At 51.2% G+C, this 20130-nt stretch overlaps 1 protein-coding gene across 1 annotated transcript in view; it reads left to right on the top strand.

Annotated features, from left to right (window-relative positions):
* The window catches only part of ASTN2 (astrotactin 2), a 360946-nt gene that overhangs the window by 335892 nt on the left and 4924 nt on the right, over window positions 1-20130 (top strand). The window contains exons 21-22 of the mRNA XM_058038034.1: window positions 16444-16544; window positions 17704-17887. Coding sequence (XP_057894017.1) covers window positions 16444-16544; window positions 17704-17887 — 285 coding nt within the window. The remainder of the gene's footprint in view (window positions 1-16443; window positions 16545-17703; window positions 17888-20130) is intronic.

Raw genomic sequence — 20130 nt, 5'->3', positions numbered from 1 at the left:
TTCAGCTGAATCTGTGACAGAGTAAAATAAACATTAAAAAAGTAACCTCAAAGCAGCTGATTCTTCCTGAATTTTCCCACCTGTGAAAAATGTATTAAAACTGAACCTCACCTTTGCTGGGCTTCCAATACAGTGAGGAGATCCATAGTAAAGTGTGAGGAAAAGCTGAGGAGCATCTCTGCTGGGCTGCAGAGATGGCAGCCCCGTGGGGAGGTGGGGCTGGCTCTGGGTGATGCTCTGTGCTGAGCTGTGCCCCATTGGGCTCTGCTTGGTCACCCCCATCTGCTGCCACTCCCAAGGAAATTTCCTTGGAGCACCTTCAGAGCAATTGCTTCCACCACACGCGTGCCCTCATTGCTCCTGGTCACCTCACACACACACACACACACACTTGCTTTCCTCATCAGGAATGAGAGAAATTTGATTATACAGCAATATGGTTTCTGTTATGAGAAGGGGAAAAATAATTACCATGGCTTTCACTTAAAACCCTTGGAGCCAAAGCTTATGTCAGGATGTAAAAGTTAAAAAAAAAAAAAAAAGGAAAAAGAAAAAAAAAATAGGGTCTGTGGGATGGTGGATGTTCAAAGGGTGGTGGACGGAGGGGTCAGTGGGGTCCTGTTTTCACTGGAGTTGGGTGTGGAGACACTGCCCTGGCAGGATGGGTGTGAAGGGAGCTCAAAGCTGGGTCACAGAGACATGTCCCAATAGCTTGTCCAAACACCTGGGCAGTGAGCTGGGCTTGGACACATCTCACCACATCTCCGGGCTGTCATACCCCTGATTCAGGGTCTGTTCCTTGTCTTCCATCTCTTCTCCTCTTAATTTTTGCCAGGGAAGCCACAGGGCAGGCCAAGGCAGCAGCAACCTGAGCTAGGTCTGGAGCGTGGCACTTTTCTCCTCCCCTCTGAGCATGTCCCACTGCCCTGCAGCTGCAGGAGTGGCCTCCCCTCCTCATCTCGTTGCACAACCCCAACCAGAAGGGCTGGGATTCTTTCATGTTTTCCCTCCCTCTGGTTTGCACCATTGCAACATCCCAGTGTTCCAGCCTTTCTGGGAGGGTCTGTGGGGATGTGTCCTGCTCAGCCCAGTTTCTCACATGGGGCAGGGGATGTTGGGGAGGGCTGGTTGAGGTCCAGGACACCCACCCCAGGCTGCTGGGGAAACCTCTCAGACAAAGCAACTGAAACAAAGATATTTCTTCAGTGTTTGGACACGTCACTGCTGATGCAAGGGGAAGGATTTCAAACCATTTCAGCTGCTACAAGTTGTACTCTTGGCCCTGCATTGCAGGGTGGTCTTGGCCCCTTGTGTCCCTCCCCTCTGGGTCTGAGGGTTTGTTAGGTTGGTGGGTGTTTTGTGGTATTGCATCCCCATGGATGCTGCCCTTCTGAGGGTATGGAGGTGGATGGATGGGAGCCCCTGCCCAGATCTCAAATGGCCTTTAATTTATTCCTTGGGGTGCATTTCTGCCCATGCTCTTTACAGCTTTGGAGCTGGCATGGAGCATCTCCATCTCACTTTGCTCAGGCTCTCACCTGTGCCACAGCAGGTACCTTAGTGCCACCCAATAGCCCCATAAACACACCAATCATCCCATAACCCTACTCCATAGCCCGCAGGCAAAATCATGGCCAGACCCTGCTGTAAGCAGCCTCTGGGTGTGCAGGTGAGTCTAGAGGTGGAGCAGCGTGGGGTTGTGTGGCTGCTTAGACACAGACTGGCAGGTGAAGCAAACTGATAAACTCTGGGCTTTCCACGTTGTTCAGTGCACAGGATGCCCCAAAAACTGCTAAAGCCCACCAAAATGCTGCGACTGGAGTCCCCTTTGGGACCTCCCTTGCCAGGCAGCAGCTTGCAGTGACCCCTGTGGCTTTTCCATTACCTATCCAAACCCTCCTGATCCCTGCTTCAGCAGAGCCACCCCGGTGAAGAAGAGCTCCAGAAGAGCCACCCCACAGCATGGAGCCCATCCCATAAAATGAAGCCCATGGAATGAAGCCCACCCCATAGAATGAAGCCCATGGAATGAAGCCCACCCCATAGAATGAAGCCCATGGAATGGAGCCCACCCCATAGAATGAAGCCCATCCCATAGAAAGAAGCCCATGGAATGGAGCCCACCCCACAGCATGAAGCCCACCCCATAGAATGAAGCCCATAGAATGAAGCCCACCCCATAGAATGAAGCCCATAGAATGAAGCCCACCCCATAGAATGGATCCCATGGAATGAAGCCCACCCCACAGCATGAATCCCACCTGCATCACCTCACACACAGCTCCTGAGCTCTCCCAGGCCACCTCCAGCTCTGGGCTCTGTCCCTGCCTCGTACCTGCTGCCCTGCCACAAGCTAAATTGTTTTCCAAGTGGAAACATGAGTTGAAGGATTAACTCCATGAGGGCCTTCCCGTGCAATGCACCGGGATTAAATATTTATGTTGGCAAAAAGCATGTAATGGGCAGCTCCAGATCAGAGATAATGAAATTGAGGTGTGTGGAGAAACCAGGGGGAGGCAGGGGCTTGCAGGAGCAGACGGGAGAGGGACCCAAGTGGGTTGTAGTATGTGTGCCTGGGCGATTACTTTTGTTTTTATTAATACCCCACCTGTTTGTAGGAGCTCTGCAGAGCGCAAGGGAGCTCAGAAATCAGCCATTCCTATTCCTTGTGTGCACACCAGCATCAGGCAGGAGGAATTGTCACCCTGGAGGAGGTGGCTGGGTGGGGGGAGTAGGGATGAGACCCTCTCTGTGTCATGTGCAAATGATGCACAATCCTAAATCATTAATAGCAGTGATATAGGATCCCTGGCTCTTCCAGAGCGCTGCAGTCAAGGTTATTTACTGGTGACTGTGTCAGATCAGGCAGCAATGTGGTTTGGATTAGAGGGAGGGTTCCTGATCAGGTCAGGAGAAGGCTCATGGCAGCAAGGAAAGGCAACAGCATGAGGAGGAAAATCCATGAGAGACTCATCTTAGGGAAGAGCCCTGCCAGGATGGGCAGCAGGGGAGCACAAGGAACGTGGCAAAGGAGATGTGATGCAGGAGGGAAGACCTTCCTCTGCTGCAGGAGGAAAAACAAGCAGTGCATGCAATGGCAAAAGCTGCTGCTCTTTCTCAACTCATCATTTTTATGAGACAACAACATCTCCCTCTTTCCACCCAACAACAAACATCACAGAAGGCAGCACGGGGCGGGTGGGAGTCCGTGGGACCCCGGCCAGGCTGCAGTCTCCAGGGAGGTTTGAAACCAGGCATGAATGGAGAGAATGGAAATGCACTGGCTCCCAGGCCAGCTCTGCTGCGGGGGGTCCCTTGCTCACGATGACAGCGCTGCCTCTCATAAACACAGCATTTCCTCATCCCCATTTGTTCCTCTGTCTCTTGTGCAATCTCTTGTACCAGACGGGGATGGGAGTGAGTCCCACTGGTACGTGAATGTGTTACAAAAAACCTTCCCACCCTGCCACCAACGAAGTGCTGAGAAAGAACAACAGGGTTTAAAAGGAAAAAAAAATAAAATAGAGAAAGAAAAAGAAAGATGGGACAGATGGATGGGTCTGCTACTGGCCATGACTTATTGTTCTGAGTGTAAACTCAAGGGCATGGCTGTGCTGGTAGGTTGCAGCATCAACCAGCCCTCAGAAGCCCCACTGCACTTGGTGCTCTGCATCCCTCTGGGAAATGGATGCTCCTTTCCCCCGATAATTTTCCTGGGTGGAAAACTTGTGACAAAAATAGAGGCAAAGTAACTCGACTGAGGTCACATAGTGCTGAAATGAACAGATATCCCAGCTCTAGCCTGCCCAACACCATTCCTTGTGCTGGGTTGTTTCACTTGGGGTGTGTGAGCAGCACTGCTGCTGCCAGTCCCTGGGCATGGACCAGGCACCAGGCTGCCCTTCCCAATGCACAGAGCACAGCTGGGGTGAGCTGTGACACTGAGGTGTGGGGGCAAGGGCAAATCCCACCATCAAACACATCTCCTGGGCTGGTGGTGGAGGTTAGAACGTTTCCTGGACCTGGGCTGCTGGAGCAGGGATGGAGGATCAGCTGTAGCTGCAGAGGAAGAAAAGCTGGAAGGAGTTACAATCCTGCAGAGTGAAAAACAAGGGGAAAAACCTGCAGGGATCTGTGCCTCTGGAGCAGCATCTTCAGGAGAGCAGGGCTGGCTCAACACCTCTGGAAGCTCCCAAATACAGTCACTGCAGTGACAAGGGGCTCTCCCATGGCACAGCACAGAGGGTCTCCAGTCCTGGCTTCTGGGGTAGCTATGGCTTTGAGCTGGTTGGCTGTGTAGTCATCATTCCAATAAAGAAATGATTAAAAGAGGGTGGGGAAGGGGGGGAAAGAAAACCCCAAAACATCTGTTTTACTTCAAATCAGGGAAGATTCCTTTGCTTGCAAGGAATGTGTAAATCACGCCGGGCTGGGAGATGTGCATAACCCTGCCTGAAAGCTCCTCTGCACTTCAAACGAATTCTAACATGCTTACTGGGATTTTGTTTTTATTATTTGTTTTGGGCCCCCCTGCCCCCCTTATCCCGCCCTCCACCCTCCCTGTCTGCCTGCTGGACCTGTGAGAATCTCCTGCTCACTGCCAGTTCCTTGCCCTGTGCCTCTGGATTTGGGGCCCTTGGGGCACAGGGACAGTGGGCACTGCAGATGTGGCTGGCATACAGCATCCCTGCCTGCCACCATCTCTGTGCCAGCACTGAGGCCATTGCAGGGCCTCCTTGAGCACCCAGAGCCCAGCTGGGGTTTGTCTCATTGGCATGCTGGGGTGCTCAGAGGGTGCCCCTCTCCTTTGTGCATTATTGCTGGGCTTTGTTTGGCACTGCTGCCTGTGGAAGGTGGGGCTGGCCAGTGGTGCTGGGGACAAACCCAGTGGGGACAAACCCAGTGGGGACAGATGAAGAGCTCTGCCCTCAGGGGTGCACAGCTCACTAAGGTGAGTGTGCCTCATGCCCAGGACCAGCCCTACTCCCTGTGGTCAGTGCAGGCCTTGCCTTTCTTCTGTAGCAGGGGCCCTACTGTGGTGCCTTTTATAAGAGCAGTCAGCCACCAGCTTGCTTGCCATGGACCACCCACTGCTCCTCGGATGACACTGCCCTTTGAAGTCACCACCAGCCCGGGCTGGATTTCAACCAGCAGTGCAGATGGAAGCCAAGCCCCCAGGAGAATGAGAACAAGCCCTACCAAGGGGATCTCCAGGGGTAGCACGCTGTGGAGTGTCTGGTTCTTGTTTAGAGGGGCTGTGAGGTTGGGAGGAGCGGAGATTTCCCAATTTCACAGGGGTCATAACCTTCCTCTCGCCCATGTCCCCAGGGCCGGTGGTGGCCGAGCTCTGCAGAGTGTTGGAAGGTTGAGCAGCAGGGATGGTTAGCTGTGAACATTCCCATTGTGGAGCTCCCTGCAGGGGTCCCGGGCTTTGCTTGTCTCTCCTTTCTCCTTGGCACATCTGGAGGAAGAGTTTTCATTCTCTCTCTCCTTGTGAATATTTATTCCCTCTCTCCTGCTCATCCCCTGCAGTCGCAGCTGTCTCTCCACAAAGGAGGATGGCAGCCATCCCATAAGTGACTCAAAGAAGGTATTAAAGGGATGTGTCCCTCTTGGGATAACCCACCTGGCACACAGGACCAGTGCTGTGAGATGAGGCTGAAACCCACCCACCCACAGATCACTGCAAAGACAAGCAAAACCTCCCCTAAAAGCAAAACTCACCCTCCAAGTCCCAACCTCTGCAGAGCTGGGCCTGGGGGCTGTGGGGTGTCTGTGGCTGAGGGGACAGGGCTGGGTGTCCCAAACTGATGGGGACAGCAGCAGATACTGCACAGTGGGGAGAGAGGATGCAGGTGCTGCCAGGGAACACCCTGCCCTGAGGAGCTGGGGTGTTTATGATCATTGCAAAGGCTGTGACAGACCCTCAGACGGATGCAGAGCCTGAGGAAAGCCCTCCTTTGCTGCACCAAGCACAGCTCGATCCATCACCAGCTCTCACTGATGCTCTGTAGCCCGTGCAGGACCAGCCCCTCATTGGCAGCTTTGGGCACCAACCCAAGCTGTGGCACAGCAGGAATTGTTCCAGCAGCACAGGGAGTCACAGGCAGCTCATCTGACCTCTGTCCAAGGGCTTTGTTGGGGCATTCCAGCAGAACAGGGACTCTGGCACATCACAGACTCTAATGAGCTACTGTTGCTTCACTGGAGACAAAAGCACCAGCCTGCAGTGGCTTATTATCACCTCCTTCTGGTTCTTCACTCCACCAAAGGATGTTACAACTCACATTCTGGCTAACATGGGACCTTTCCAGGCAGGGGGGAACACCTTTCCTCAGGCCCTGAGACAGACAGGGAATATTGGGAATTGCTGGGCCAGTTCTTACTGCATTGCCTTTAGAAGCACATCTGCAAATCTTCATCCTCACAGCCAGCAGGACGAAAGCAGGGACACGATGACTGCCAAGAAATATGGACCTCAAACACCCTCTATCTGTCGGTGTCTCTAACTTGTCAGAGTGACCCCAAGAAATGTTAAAAATTCTCTTTTCCCAGCCCAGTGCTCGAGGAACGAGTCAGGCCTCTTCATTTCTTGGTCTCAAGGTTGTTTATTGTTTCTTATCTATAAAATTCTTTGTCCTGCCCCACTGAGGTCCATCCAGCAGGACAGTTCCAGGCACTCTGCCTGCCCCAGGGCAGTGTTATGTCTTTATACTAAAAACTACATGTACAATGTTTACAATTACTTCCCAACACCTATCACCTATGTTAGACAGCGAGCTTCTACTCTAAACCAATCCAAAAGTGCCACCATCACAGCAGAAGATGGAGGCCAAGAAGAAGAAGGAGAAAGGCTGGACACACCCAGTTCCCTCCATCTTGCCCCCTGAACTCCCATTCCAGAAACCCCAAAATCTACTTTTCCACCCTGTGATAACTTCACTATTATTCTACTTAATTTGTCATGGCTTGCAGATCTTCATCTAAGGTTGGTAATGTGTTCCATGGGTCATAATCAAACCCACAGGTGTTTTGGGCTCTGTGCCAGGGTCTCTGAGCCCCCTGGCAGGGGTCTGGGCTGCTCAGGACAGCCAGAGGGATGTCCTGGCTCCTGACATCTATCCATCCTCTCTAAAGCTGGTAATTCCATGGTGATCCTGCTTCTTCTGCCATGGTTCTGCCTTCCCAGCTGGGACCCATCACTATGGGACACCCCGGAATTCTGCTGGGGCATCTCCAAGCTAATTAAATCCTGCTTGGAGAGTGCCTAGGAGCTAAAGCCCCAGTGTTGCAACATCAGCTGTGTCAATGTTATCTGTGTCAGGGTGGCTGCTTTGGGTGTGTTGTTCTGCTGTCATGCCAAGGAGCTGCTCTCTCATCCACATCCCATCTCCATCAGGATCTCCAAGCTTCTCTCCAGAGATTGCTCTGCTCTTCCCTCTTCAGTGGGGCAAAGCTGCTCCTGGAAGGATGTGCTCAGAGAGGGAGAGAAGGAGGAGTCATTATCTGCTTCTTGCAGCAGCTGGCAAGGATCAGGGGGGACAAAGGAGGAGTTCACAAGGCAAGGAGGGACAGTGGCTCTGTTGGAACTCTCAGCTGCATGGTGATGAACACACTGTGGGGATGCAGAAGCCAGGAGGGTGGCAGTGACCTTCCTGCACCTTCTGGATGAAGCCATGGCCTGTTGGCATTTTCCCCTCATTTCCAGAGAAAAGTTTTCACCTAAGGCAGTCTTGGCACCTCTGCTCACAGGGTGTCCGGCTGGCAGAGGGGCTCCCCTGGAATCTTGGCTGTCCAACACAGGTACCATTCAGGAGCAGGGTTCTTGGGAACAGAAGGTGGCCTGTGCATCAAGGCCTTCTTTCACAGCCATGGCAGGAATGGGAATCACTACTCTGATGGGTTATTGACAGGGTTTTGAGGGAAATCTTGGGAAATTGAGATGCCGCGGTTGAGGCTGGGAAGGTGAATGCCCTGCTGGGCATTTCTTTGTCAGGGAGACAATAGATCCAGGCAGTAGCAAGGAGTGGTCAGGGTTTTTAATTAATTTCTTTCTTTCTTTCCCCTTCACCCTTTATTTGGATCCTGTTTAACAAGGATCTGAAACAAAAGGAGGTTGATTAAGTGCTCAGAGGAGGGAGAGCTGAGCAAATCTGGATCACAGCTTGGCTCAGGTGCAGGGCAGATGCTGCCCAGGGGTTGAAGGGACCAGCACCCAAACCTGCCTGCTCCAGCTTTTGGCTCTCTGTGGCCTCACAGCTCAGAGTGTAAGCCCTGGAGACCTGGGACAGAACAGTGTGGGATGCTGTGACACCAAAGTGACACTGACCCACCCTGCAGCCCCGTAATTCATCAGCAATTACTGGTCCTGCCTCCCTACCTGTGAGAAGTACTATGCTCTCCAGTCACTGTTTTTGAGCATGGCCATGGCATCTCTTGCAATTCAAGCAACCTTGCAGCGTGGATAACCCTGGCTGACTTTCCCAGGGTTGACACAAAGCAAAGATGGACCCCAGGCTGTGCAAGCCTGTCCCCAGCCCCACCTGCATTCACTGTCTCAGAAATCAAGAGTCCTCTGCCCTTTTCCCAAGGTCTCCCTGATCAAACAGCTTCTTGCTGTGCAGAGCAGCCTGTGCCTTCCTCCTGCCTCCTTCCTCCATGATTTGATGGGCACTGTTTTATCCACTTCCAAAAGGCATCAGACACCTGAGGCGTGTCCTGGCAGGTCCATCTGACAACTGTGGTCTGGTTTTGTTGGGAGGCATCTGCTGAAGGATAACGATTAGTCTGGCAACATTTGCTGTCCTGGGAAGAAAAGAAGCGTGAATTGTGAGAACAGGTCACTGACAGCCCCATGCATTGGTGTAATGGCAAGGTTTTGATACTCCAGTGTGGCACCAGTTGCTGCTAACCTGTTCCTCCATCACGCTGATGGGAGCAGGTCAGCTGTCATAGATGGTTAAAAGCAGCTCAGTTATAAAAGGTGATTTTCTTGGTTGGTAGAACAGTGAGGAGAGCTTTCTAAAAGATGGGAATTTTTTTCAGGATTGCACTGTCCATTGATTCCTTACCATGGGAAAGCAGAGCTGGGAGCAAAGACAATAAACAGCAGAAGACACTTGTGGCAGTGGCAGCCCCAGGGAGATGGCACAAGAGTGACCACTGCCCTGTAAAGCTTTGCCCAAATCCCAAGGCTCCAGCAGGGCCTTTGGCAGGGATGCAGTGTGGTCAGTCCCCTGCCAGGGCACCAGCCCTCCCCTGGCTCCATGGACATGGCCATGGCATGAGTGAGCCCAAAGCCAGAGCCTAACAAATAGACCAAGAAATCCTCTCCTTCCCAAACCACCCTTTGCTAATTGTCTGCTCAGCATTTGCTGCCGAGACTGGGGGGTGTTGCTCTCATTTACCTCTCTTAATTTTCTCAAATAACAGACTTGTCAATAAGCTCAGCTGCATTCCTGTGGCTTGTGTGGACCGGCTGCTTTTTATTAGATTTGATTTCTTTTTAAATTCTAATGGTTTTTGAATTGGGAATGCTTGCACTAAATGCACACACCCCTTTCCATGTGCACACACCCCTTTCCATGCCTCCTCAGGCAGCTGCTGGCAGGCAAGCCCTGCTCCTGCTCCATGTTCTTCAATGGAAGTGGCTGGGAGGCTCTGCAGGGGATGCACAAGCCCATGGTGAGGAGGCAGGAGTGGGTGGGTGGCTCCTGGACCACGCACAGCCCGTGGCATGTGGAACATGTGGTGAAACACCCAAAGCTCTGCTCCACCCCACAGCACCCCTGGGCTCCCATGCTGCTCAAGAAGAGTCTTTTAGGGAAACTGTGTGTGTAATTTATGGATGCTTTTAGCTGTTAGATCTAGGAAATGTTGGGATAAAGGTCTAATGCTGCTCACCTGTGGGTATCAGGACAGAGAAACACACTCAATCCTCCTGAGAGCCCCTCACCTTTGTGCCTGGGAGTGAGGACACTCCCAGACTGCAAGAATGGCAGAGAACAGTTTGTTTGTGTCCTGTGAGCACAGTGCAGGGTCTGCTGGGTCTGTTCCCACCCATGTGTGTTTGGGGGCACCGTTCTGGCAGCTCCATTGGGTCTGTTCCCACCCATGTGTGTTTGGGGCACCATTCTGCCAGCTCCATTGGGTCTGTTCCCACCCATGTGTGTTTGGGGGCACCGTTCTGGCAGCTCCATTGGGTCTGTTCCCACCCAGGTGTGTTTGGGGCACCATTCTGGCAGCTCCATTGGGTCTGTTCCCACCCAGGTGTGTTTGGGGGCACCGTTCTGGCAGCTCCATTGGGTCTGTTCTCACCCATGTGTGTTTGGGGGCACCGTTCTGGCAGCTCCATTGGGTCTGTTCCCACCCAGGTGTGTTTGGGGGCACCATTCTGTCATCTCCGTTCTGCACGTCCTGGCACAGCCTGAGCCCCCATCCCTCGCGCCCAGTCTCCGTGCTGAGATCACCGGGCAGCAGGGAAGCAGGCAATGCCAAGAGCTGCTCCACTGAGGGCTTTTAAAGGGAGGCCTCAGCATTGTTTTTCAGCTGGAACAGGAAGCGAGGAGGGCTGGCGAGGCAGGGTGTGATGTGTGTGTGTGTCAGCACGCTGGGGCTGGGTGCGTGCGAGCCCCGCCAGCCTGGGCTGTGCAGGAGGCACGGACAGGCTGTGGCCAGCCAGGGAGGGATGGCAGGACGTGCATGTAACACCTCAGCCAGGGCAGGATTTGTGTTTTCAGGCTCGGCGTGACGGGTGCTGGTGGTAGCCACGCTGCCAGGGGAGGGAGAATCCATCACGCTGTGAGTGGGACCCCAGCCAGGGCTGCCCTTGCCAGAGCTGCTGGAGTGAACAGCAAGAGTCTCGTGGCTGCAGAACGCGGCACCAAGCCCAGGCAGATCAGCCAAGCTCAAGCCAAGCCCCACTGACTGGAGCATCATGTGGTTGCACCACTCTGGAAAGCTTGAGGCTGTGTTTTTGTGTGACACTGGGCTCTAGAGCAACACCTCTGCCCTGCCCTTCATTCACATGGGGTCTGTCCTTCCTCTGCCCTGTCCTTCATTCACATGGGCTCCTTATTGCTCTCCACACTTTCCTGAAGGGAGTGTGTAGACAGTTGGGGTTGGTTTCTTCCACTGGGCAGCACTGACACAACCAGAGGACGCAGTCTCCAGCTTGTCAGGGAAGGTGTATGTTGGATATTAGGAAGAAATTTTTCACCCAAAAAATAATAAAGTACTGGAATGCGCTTCCCAGAGTGGTGGTGGAATCACCATCTTTGGATGTGTTTAAAAAAAGACTGGATATTGGTGCTATAGTCTAGTTGAGGTGTTAGGGCATAGGATGGGCTCGATGATCTCAGAAGTCTCTTCCAACCTCATTATTCTGTGGTTCTGTGTGATGCTCTCAGAGCCTGGATTGTCCACACAGCCATTGCATGTCCCAGTAGACACATGCCTAATTAGCAAGGGGGTTGGCATCTGTGGGAGTACTAACTGAGCTCCTTATCAGAGCCTTACTCTGCACTCCATGTGCTACAGCATCTCACAGAGCAGCTGCACCAGCCCAAAGGCCTCAGGAAGAGCAGACAAGGCAGACCAGAAATGCCTGTGGTATCTCTGTAGGGTATAAAGAACTCAGCAGCCCAGCTAAGGAAGGTCAGGCTCAGAAGTCCTTATCTCGCTTCCCGCAAATGAGGATCATGAGTAAAGCACTCAAACGTCATGAGCATCATGAGAGGCAGTTAAGAAAACATGCTGTCTATAAATAAGTAACATGTTTTGAGCTTTCAGTCTCTGCCTTAAGAGTTTTATGCCTGTATAAATTTGTGGTTTTGGTTATTTTCTCTGCATTGAGAAAATATCCAAATAGAAAGGATAGAAGCATTCTTTTCTGGTATTTAAATCTCTTGAAATGCAATAGACAATCTCAACAGCCACTGGGTTCCAGGAACCAAAGCATTAACATCCCCCTCCTGCTTTCTCGTCCTCCCCAAGAGGCATCTTGAGCCTGGTGATAAAATCCAGCCTTCAGCCAACACGGGGTGGGGAATCTATGAGGAAGGTATTGACATTTCCTGAGGCAAATGTTGATTGGTTTCCATCTCTCCCTGAAAGTTCCTTCAGGTCCCAATAGATTTGAATTTAGAAGTAAACATTTAACCAGCATTACCTTATAGGACTTCATATGCTGTGATTTGCTGCATTTCCAGGCATGGAGGGCTGATCCCTGCCAAGAGCATGTGCGTTTGGACCTCTTTGAAACCTCTTCAGTTAAAATTCATTCTAGTATTTCTAAAAATACAAGTTTTTGTGTAGGATCTTACTGAAGGCACAGGTGAAGAAGAGAATCAGTTGTGAGACAGTAGCAGGGAGCCTGGAACTCCTTTGGAAAGCACAGGGAGAAGATGAGGAAATGTGGTGAGGAAAGTTTATCACTAAACAAAACATCTCTAGGGTATGAAGGAGCTTCTGCCAGATTGTAGCTACCATATGGCATTCCAGGTTGTCTGACTTGGCTTCATGCAATGACTGTAGGTCTGAGACCTTTTAGTTCCTGGCTTTGACTTCACCCCAGAGGTCTCGGAACCACTCTTTGGCCTCATATATTTACAAATTACCAGGGCTGGCCTATTCAAGTGCAGCTGTAACCTCATCTGTGGGGAGGATGCCTGGCTTGGTCTTGGCCCATAACTCTGTAATAAATTTGAGTGGGGCAGGAGGATCTCCATGGAGTGCTGCAAAATCCCACCTTGCCCTTGGCTTGGCTCCCTCCCTCAGTGTGAACATTTTGCCCATGGTTTGACATGTAGATGCAGAATCGTGGAATGGTTTGGGTTAGAAGGGACCTTGAAGCTCATCTCATTCCCACCCTCTACCATGGGCAGGGACACCTTCCACCATCCCAAGTTGCTCCAAGCCTTTTCCAAGATGGTCTTGAACACCTCCAGGCTTGTGGAGTCCACACCTGCTTTGGTAACCTCACCACCCTCATTGCAATGAATTTCTTCCTAATACCTTATCCAAACCCACCCTCCTTTATCTTAAAGCCACATCCCCATGCCCTGGTGGTCTCTCTGCCACTGGCCACCCCACTGGTGTCTCATTGGGTCCTTGCCTGCATCAGCTGAAGGTTTCCAGCAAGATGTGAATGCTGGGTTTGCACAGAGACACAGAGACAGACACAGGTCTTTGCAGTCCCTTCTCTTAATTGTCCATTTCCGGGAATAAAAGAACAAAACTAAACCCCAGCACTCTGCACAGTGCCATTAACTGGCCATAAAAGTGTTTTGCTGCAGAGGCTGGGTGGTCAAGTGGTTTGAGAGCAAGATTGGAAACCATCATCTCCCAAGTTTTCAAACTGTTCCTGTTACTGAGCCTCTCCGGGGCACGATGCTTCACCCCATATGTCTCTGTTTACTGTCGATAAAACAGAGCTATTAATACTGCTGTGCTTCAGGGTGATCTTTTGGACTGTAATTAATGTTAAAACCTTCTGAGGTCACAGGCTGGAAGGAGCTGGAGAGGTGCAGGGGCTGTGTGCTGCTGGCTGCCAGCCTCCAGCCCAGCTGGGGTGATTCCAAAACATGTCATTCACAAGGAAGGGAGATGAAAGAGTTTCCTCTAAGGTTCTTGAAAGAGGACTGGCTCCAGGTGAGGTAAAGCAGTTGGGTTTGTTCACAAAAAAGAATTTTTGACGAGATCAAAATCACTTTGATTCTGATGGTTTTCCATTTACATTGTTGTTTTTTTTCCCTTACATCATCATCAAAAAAAAAAAAAAAAAAAGATGAAATGAGGGTTTGTTTTTTGACATCTATTTTTTAACCCAGGCTTGACCAGGAGAGATGCTCTTGGCAGCTGAGTGACTTTGCTCCTGTGTGAGCTGGGCAGAGGGGAGGAGTGCAGTCAAAAGGCTCACACAGGTCCTCAGCGTCACCCAAAGGGGTGGATGTGCTTCAACATCCAACCAATCCTCCTGACCCCAGTGGTGATGGAATAGGTGAAATGGACACTGATTGCTGAATATTACAATTATGTTTTGATAAAAGTCTTCTGTTTTCCAAGGAAAGCGCTCTGCCACTGATTGCCTCAGAGCTAATGGAGCCAGCCTGAGCTGCTGCAGGCAGAGCAGAGGTTACACATTAGCTCTGCTCACCCTTTTCCCAAAGCAAATGTCGCAGACATTTTTTATGAAAAATTCTTTCCTTAGGATTTTTCCTCCTGAGAAGCTGAGAGGCCTCAGGAACAAAATGTAAACAATGGTTATCTGCTGCTGTGGAATGCAACAGGTGCATCTGTGATTGGCCCATGTTAGAGGATGAGAGGGTAAGAGAGTAAAAGCATACGAGAGTAAAAGGGGTAAGGGAGTAAAAGGAGAGTAAAAGGCAAGAGCTAAGAGCTAAAAGAACGAGGTTCCCATTACAATACAATAAATCTTCTTCTGTGTTGAATATTCTAATTCTCACTAACCAATCTAGTACAAGATACAAATCCTATAGCATTTACATACAGCCTATAAGAATCACTACATCACCACACTGTGTTACATTTTAAACCCTACAAACTCCTCTTTGGGCTCTTCTGCCAAGCTGTAGGGTCTGCTCTGAGCCTTGGGCCTGTCTGCAAGCAGAGGGTGTTGTTCCATCCAAAGGGGATCACCTTCAGATGGCCACACCATTGTTTTCCAGTTATTCAATAACTGAGGTATCTCAAAGCTTGCTTTCATTTCAATCTCGCCTATAGTTTCTATATTCTCAAAATCTTTTGCCAGGCAATCATATTTATAAGGCTTTCCTGTTTCATCTTCCCCAACACCCCTGCCCAAACCTGGGTACCCCTGTTGGTGTTGCTGAGACACAAACCTTCCCTGCCACCATCAGGAGACTCCTCACTCCCCTTGAAGGGAGGGAAAGGGCTGGTGGCACCTTCAGGATGGGGTGCAAAGCCCTGCACTCAGACTCCTGCATGGAATTGTGTGCTGCCCTGTTGCTCTGTGTGTCCCTCAGTGAGAGCAGCCTGTGTGTGGTGCTTGTGAAGTGGCACAGTGTGGATGGATGTCCTTCTTGAGAAACTCGCACTCTGAGCAATGCTCCTGGTAAATTAAGGAAAATGCTGTCATGCCAAAAGGATTAAACAGCGTCTCCTTGGGTGAGCTGAGCGTGTGCATCCCCTGTGTGCCCAGCTTTGTGAGAATGGGGGCTGTCCCTGCACACAAGTGAGGTCCTTGGCAGTCTGCTGGCATCCTTTCAGACTGCAAGCATTGTCAGGGAGCTAATGCTAATTGCTTGGAGGGAATCTGTCCTGTGCTGGGAATTGCTACTGTGCAGATGTCAGTTCTTATCAGCCACATGTAGGATGTGCAGGGCCTGCAGGGAGGAGAGAGGGGGCTGGCAGTGCTCCTGTGTGGGGTGGGAATGAGGGAGGCATTGCTCCTGTCACCCCCAAGGATGCTAAGGACTTAGTACCATTACTTAAATAAACAGATGTCAGGGTCTCAATCCCATTTAAGCTTCAGCTGCTTTTATAATACTCCTTACGCTTACTTGCAAGAGCTGGTCAGTTTTACCTTAGGCTAAGGAGGGGTGGCGTGTTATTTCTCAGGCTGAGAACCCCACCACCAGGCATCTCAGACCTCTGAGGGGTTCAAACCAGCCCCTGCACTTTGTCAAAGCCAGCGTGAGTTGGCATGCCCAACTCAGAGTGAATAAACATGAACTGATGCCCTTTGGGAGGGTGGACAGAGGATTGTCACCCCTGCTGCGAAGAAGCATTCTCATCCTGGAGCTTTGATGCCCTGAGCAGGACTCTGGGCTCAGCATCCCAGGACGTTCCATGCAGCCACAGCCTGTTTATTCAATGCTCCATCAGGCACAAAAGCCATATTTTACTGTCAGATGCTCTCCATTAGCTTCAAGTGTGAAATTATCATTCCCACCCTTTAGCCAGCCCCACCCTTGTGAGGAAACGAGGCAGCAAAAAACTCAAGGGCCGTTCACAGGATGAGTACGAGCTGTCACTTGTCAGCACAGAGCCCACTTACAGCAAGAATTACTGCCCTGCTCTCTGAAGGGCCAGAGAGGAGCCCGGATCACAAACAGCACCGTGTTGTAATGTAATGTTCACATCAGGGCATGGCAGAGCAGCCCTGAGGTGTTTGCATCCTTCTGCAGTCAGGAGGGCTCAGGGTGAAGCCCCACAGGGGTCTCTGGGATGAGGGGAGAGGAAATGGAGCCCCACAGATTCCAGAAAGGGACGAAGTGACCTGTTCCAGGGTTCTCCTCTGTTCCAAGAGATCATCTCACATCTCCTCAAGATGCCAAAACTGACTGATAGTGCCTGGACCACAATTTTCCTTTCTCTTCTGAAGGCTGGTTCCCTTAACAACCTGGTGGTGTGGGACTGAGGGATCAAGACATTGTTTTCCTTTTGTTTCCTGCCTTCCAGATTTACCCTGTATGCAGTGGATACACGAGGGAGACACTCAGAGCTGAGCACAGTCACCCTGAGGACAGCCTGCCCGCTGGTGGATGACAGCAAGGCTGAAGGTCAGTGTCCAGGTGCATTGTGTTCCACACCAGGAGACATTTCATGCTGGTTTTGATTTTCCTCTCTTCACTGTGCCCCCAAAAACCTGCCCAGGCCCTTCTCTCCCAGTGGGAAGGCTCCTTTAAATTCACCCATGGGCACAGGGATGTTCTTCTGGGGATGGATGACAAATTGCAGGAGTGTCCAGGGGCAAAGTCTCCTTGGCTGGGCAGTGGTGACTCCATGGCATCCTTGCCATGCCTGGCTGTGGGAGCTGGTGCTGTGTGTCTGACACAGGCCCCTGCAAGAAGAGCAATCCCACACACCTGAGAGAAGCAGCCCTGGCTGGGCCATGCAGGGCACCCTTGGGTGTTTGAAGGGATGCTGGGGGCAGCTGCATCAGTTTGGAAACAGAAATGTTGATAAAAGCCCAGCTACTTTTGCACATTTGCATTGTTCAGTTTTGAAACTGATCCCACTTGTCCTTACACCCAAACCAGAGCACCTGGTTGCTTTCAGGTTTAAAAGGATTCCTCTAAGTGACCATCATGTTACCTGTTCTCTTTCTCACTTGCTTTCCATTGGGAACATCACACAGAAAAATATTTTGATTAGTGCAAGGTTCAATAAGAAAAGCATTCCCACGGAAAAACAGCAAACAGGAGACTAAGGAGAAAGGAGGAGATGCAGTTTTGTGCATTTCTCATCTCCAAAAAGAGATTTTTTTTCTCTCTAGCTGAGAGTTAACTCTCTTGTTTAACACACCTGAGCTGCTCCAGCCAATGCCCACAATGATGAGGGGCTGCATTTCTGGCTGCAGGGCCTTCCTGGGATCAAGTGTTGATGTCTTCCTTCTCTTTAGCACCATATCTGCCAAGGGCTTTTGGTTTGGTGAAGCTGGGAAGAGCCTGACTGCCCTTCCTGGGAGGATAAGGCTGTCTGCCTGTCCTGGTGGCTTTTGCCTCTCCTTTTGCTCCTTCATGGAGTGTTGCTGGAGTGTTTGTGGGAGCTTTGCTCATGCAGGATCAGCCTGAGGAGTTGCTCTGCAGTCACTGACCCTCACTGCAGGCAGTCCCAAGGCATTGGCAGCCATTCCAGCCCAGCCAAGGGCTCTGCTCCTCCTCATCCCACGTTAGCACCTTCAGCTGGTCATTAATGCCATGCCCTGATCCTTTCCAGAGATAGCTGACAAAATCTACAACCTCTACAACGGCTACACGAGCGGGAAGGAGCAGCAGACAGCCTACAACACCCTGATGGAGGTCTCTGCTTCCATGCTCTTCCGAGTCCAGCACCACTACAACTCCCACTACGAGAAGTTTGGGGACTTCGTCTGGCGCAGCGAGGATGAGCTGGGGCCCAGGTACCTGTCCCTTCCCCGTGTCCTGCCCTGCCCCAGAGCACTCCTCTGCTTGGCCACTGGGGATGTGACCTCCTTGTAGCTAAGAGGAGACCCCTTTTGGTGTTCACCAAGCTGTCCTGCATCCCCTTGGAGCACCAGGTCCTGCTCAGTCCATGGGTGAATGCTGGTGGGACACCTGGCAGCTGGGTGCTCTTTGTATCACCCAGCCTGAACTGGGTGAGCTGGGGGCTTGGAAACACTGAGGAGTGGGGGGAAAAGTGTCTAATTGTAGGAGCATCAGGGGGTTGGACGGTCAGGATGGATGGAGATGAGAGATCTCTGCAGCCAGGTCTGGAGCTTGGGGTTTATTGCAAAGGGCCTGGGTGCAGGGCCCTGCTGGGAGCTGCCAAACACAGCTCAGAGCAGGAATGAGAGAAGAGAGGGGGAGAGAGGATGAGAGGGTAAGAGGGTAAAAGGGTAAGAGCTTTTTAAACCATAAAAACTCCTCTTTGGGCCCCTTCTGCCAAGCTGTAGGGTCTGCTCTGACCCTTGGGCCTGTCTGCAAGCAGAGGGTGTTGTTCCATCAAAAAGGGATCACCTTCAGCTGGCCACACCATTGTTTTCCTGTTGTTCAGTAACTGAGGTATCTCAAAGCTTACTTTCATTTCAATCTCACTTATAGTTTCCATATTCCCAAAATCTTTTGCCAGGCAATCATATTTATAAGGCTTTCCTGTTTCATCTTCCCCAACGTGTAATACAGGCCTGCAAAAGTTTTTCCTTCTCCCTTTGTTCCTATCTGCTTGTTGGATGTGGCTGAGGGTCTCTCCATAGTACCAGGATGACACCTCACAACTTTACACCTCTTCTGGACATAGATCCAAGCTGTCCTGGGGCTTTTCCTCCTCCACAGATGACCTTGGTCATAGTTTCTTTGGTAGTTCAGTGGCCTCTGGCAAAGAGCCACTCTCATCTTCCCCCTGCCTTCCCTCTGATGACACTGCAGGCTTGTTTGTCCTTTGCAATTGTTCCTTTTTTTCTGAATCCCTGGGAGCCATCAGCTTCTTCTTACACGTCTTTATTTCTCCCGTTACTTGAGATCCAAGCCCCTGAAGGATGCTGCCTAACCTGATACCTGCTCCAAGCTGTGGGACAGCAGGGTGACATTTAAGCTGCCAGTTCCAGGACCCGGCTACATCTGGAGCCCATGGTCAATCTGGCTGCTGTTTGCTGTCCCCACTGAGCCAGGGGAGTTCCTCCCAGCACTCCTCTGCCCTGAGAAATACATGATTTGCAGCCAAGGGGATGGATCTATAAAAGCCAAGGCAGCCAGTGACAAGAGAGAAGCTCTGCCATCCAGCCTGGCTTCTCAGGGAGCTTGGACAGAAGCAGAGTCACTGGCACAGCAGGAGGCAATGAGGAATTTTTAGGGTTTTTTTTAATTTTTTTTTGCCAAGGTAGGCCATCTCATAACAGGATTTTAATTGACAGGCTGCTCTCCTTCCCAGGGGGACAGGCATTTTTGTACCTTGAAATGTTTATCAGATGAGCCCGGGCTTCACAGTGGACGTTCACTCATAAAGCAGAGCGACAAGAGGGGAGCCAGCTGCCTCTGTGTAATAAATACATCACACCGAGGCCCTCGTGAGCCCAGTTTCCATGAAAGCCACAGGTTACTGCAAACAGCTGCTGGCAAGAAGGCACACTGACAGCCAGATGTCCCAACCAGACCGTTTACATTAAGGAGACATTAAAAACTTAGCTCATAGGTGGCCCTAAACCAGGATTTTCCGTGGTCAGCAGCATCTCAACACCTGGCTTGCCTCATCCTGCTCATCTCCTCTAGCAACCACAGCCCCTTTCCTGCTCCCCACATTCCTCTCACAGACACTGAGTGAATCTCACACAGTTAATCTGTTCCAACAAGACAGAAGAATCTGTCTAAATCAGTGAATTTTAATGCTACTGTGCATCTAGACCTCTGGATCCCTGCAGCCAGCCTGCTTCCTATCACAGCCACGGGGAGATTTCACCATTATTTTCTCTTGCTGTGTTTTCAGGATGATTCTTATGACCACTGCAAGCTGGGTACAGCTTTTAAGAGGAGGCAGAACAAATAATTAAATTAAAATCTTCTTTCCATGCTCCTATTTGTGGCTACCAGCAGCACTGGGGTCAGTGCATGGCACCAGCCCAGGGCTTACAACCTGTCCCCTGCCCCAGCCAGTCACCCAGGCAGGCAGCTGGGCTGGCCAAGGGACATG

Source organism: Melospiza georgiana, chromosome 20 (assembly GCF_028018845.1).
Source record: "Melospiza georgiana isolate bMelGeo1 chromosome 20, bMelGeo1.pri, whole genome shotgun sequence".
NCBI lineage: Eukaryota > Metazoa > Chordata > Aves > Passeriformes > Passerellidae > Melospiza > Melospiza georgiana.
The sequence above is the reverse complement of the archived record's forward strand: the minus strand, read 5'-3'. Positions and strand labels throughout refer to the sequence as shown.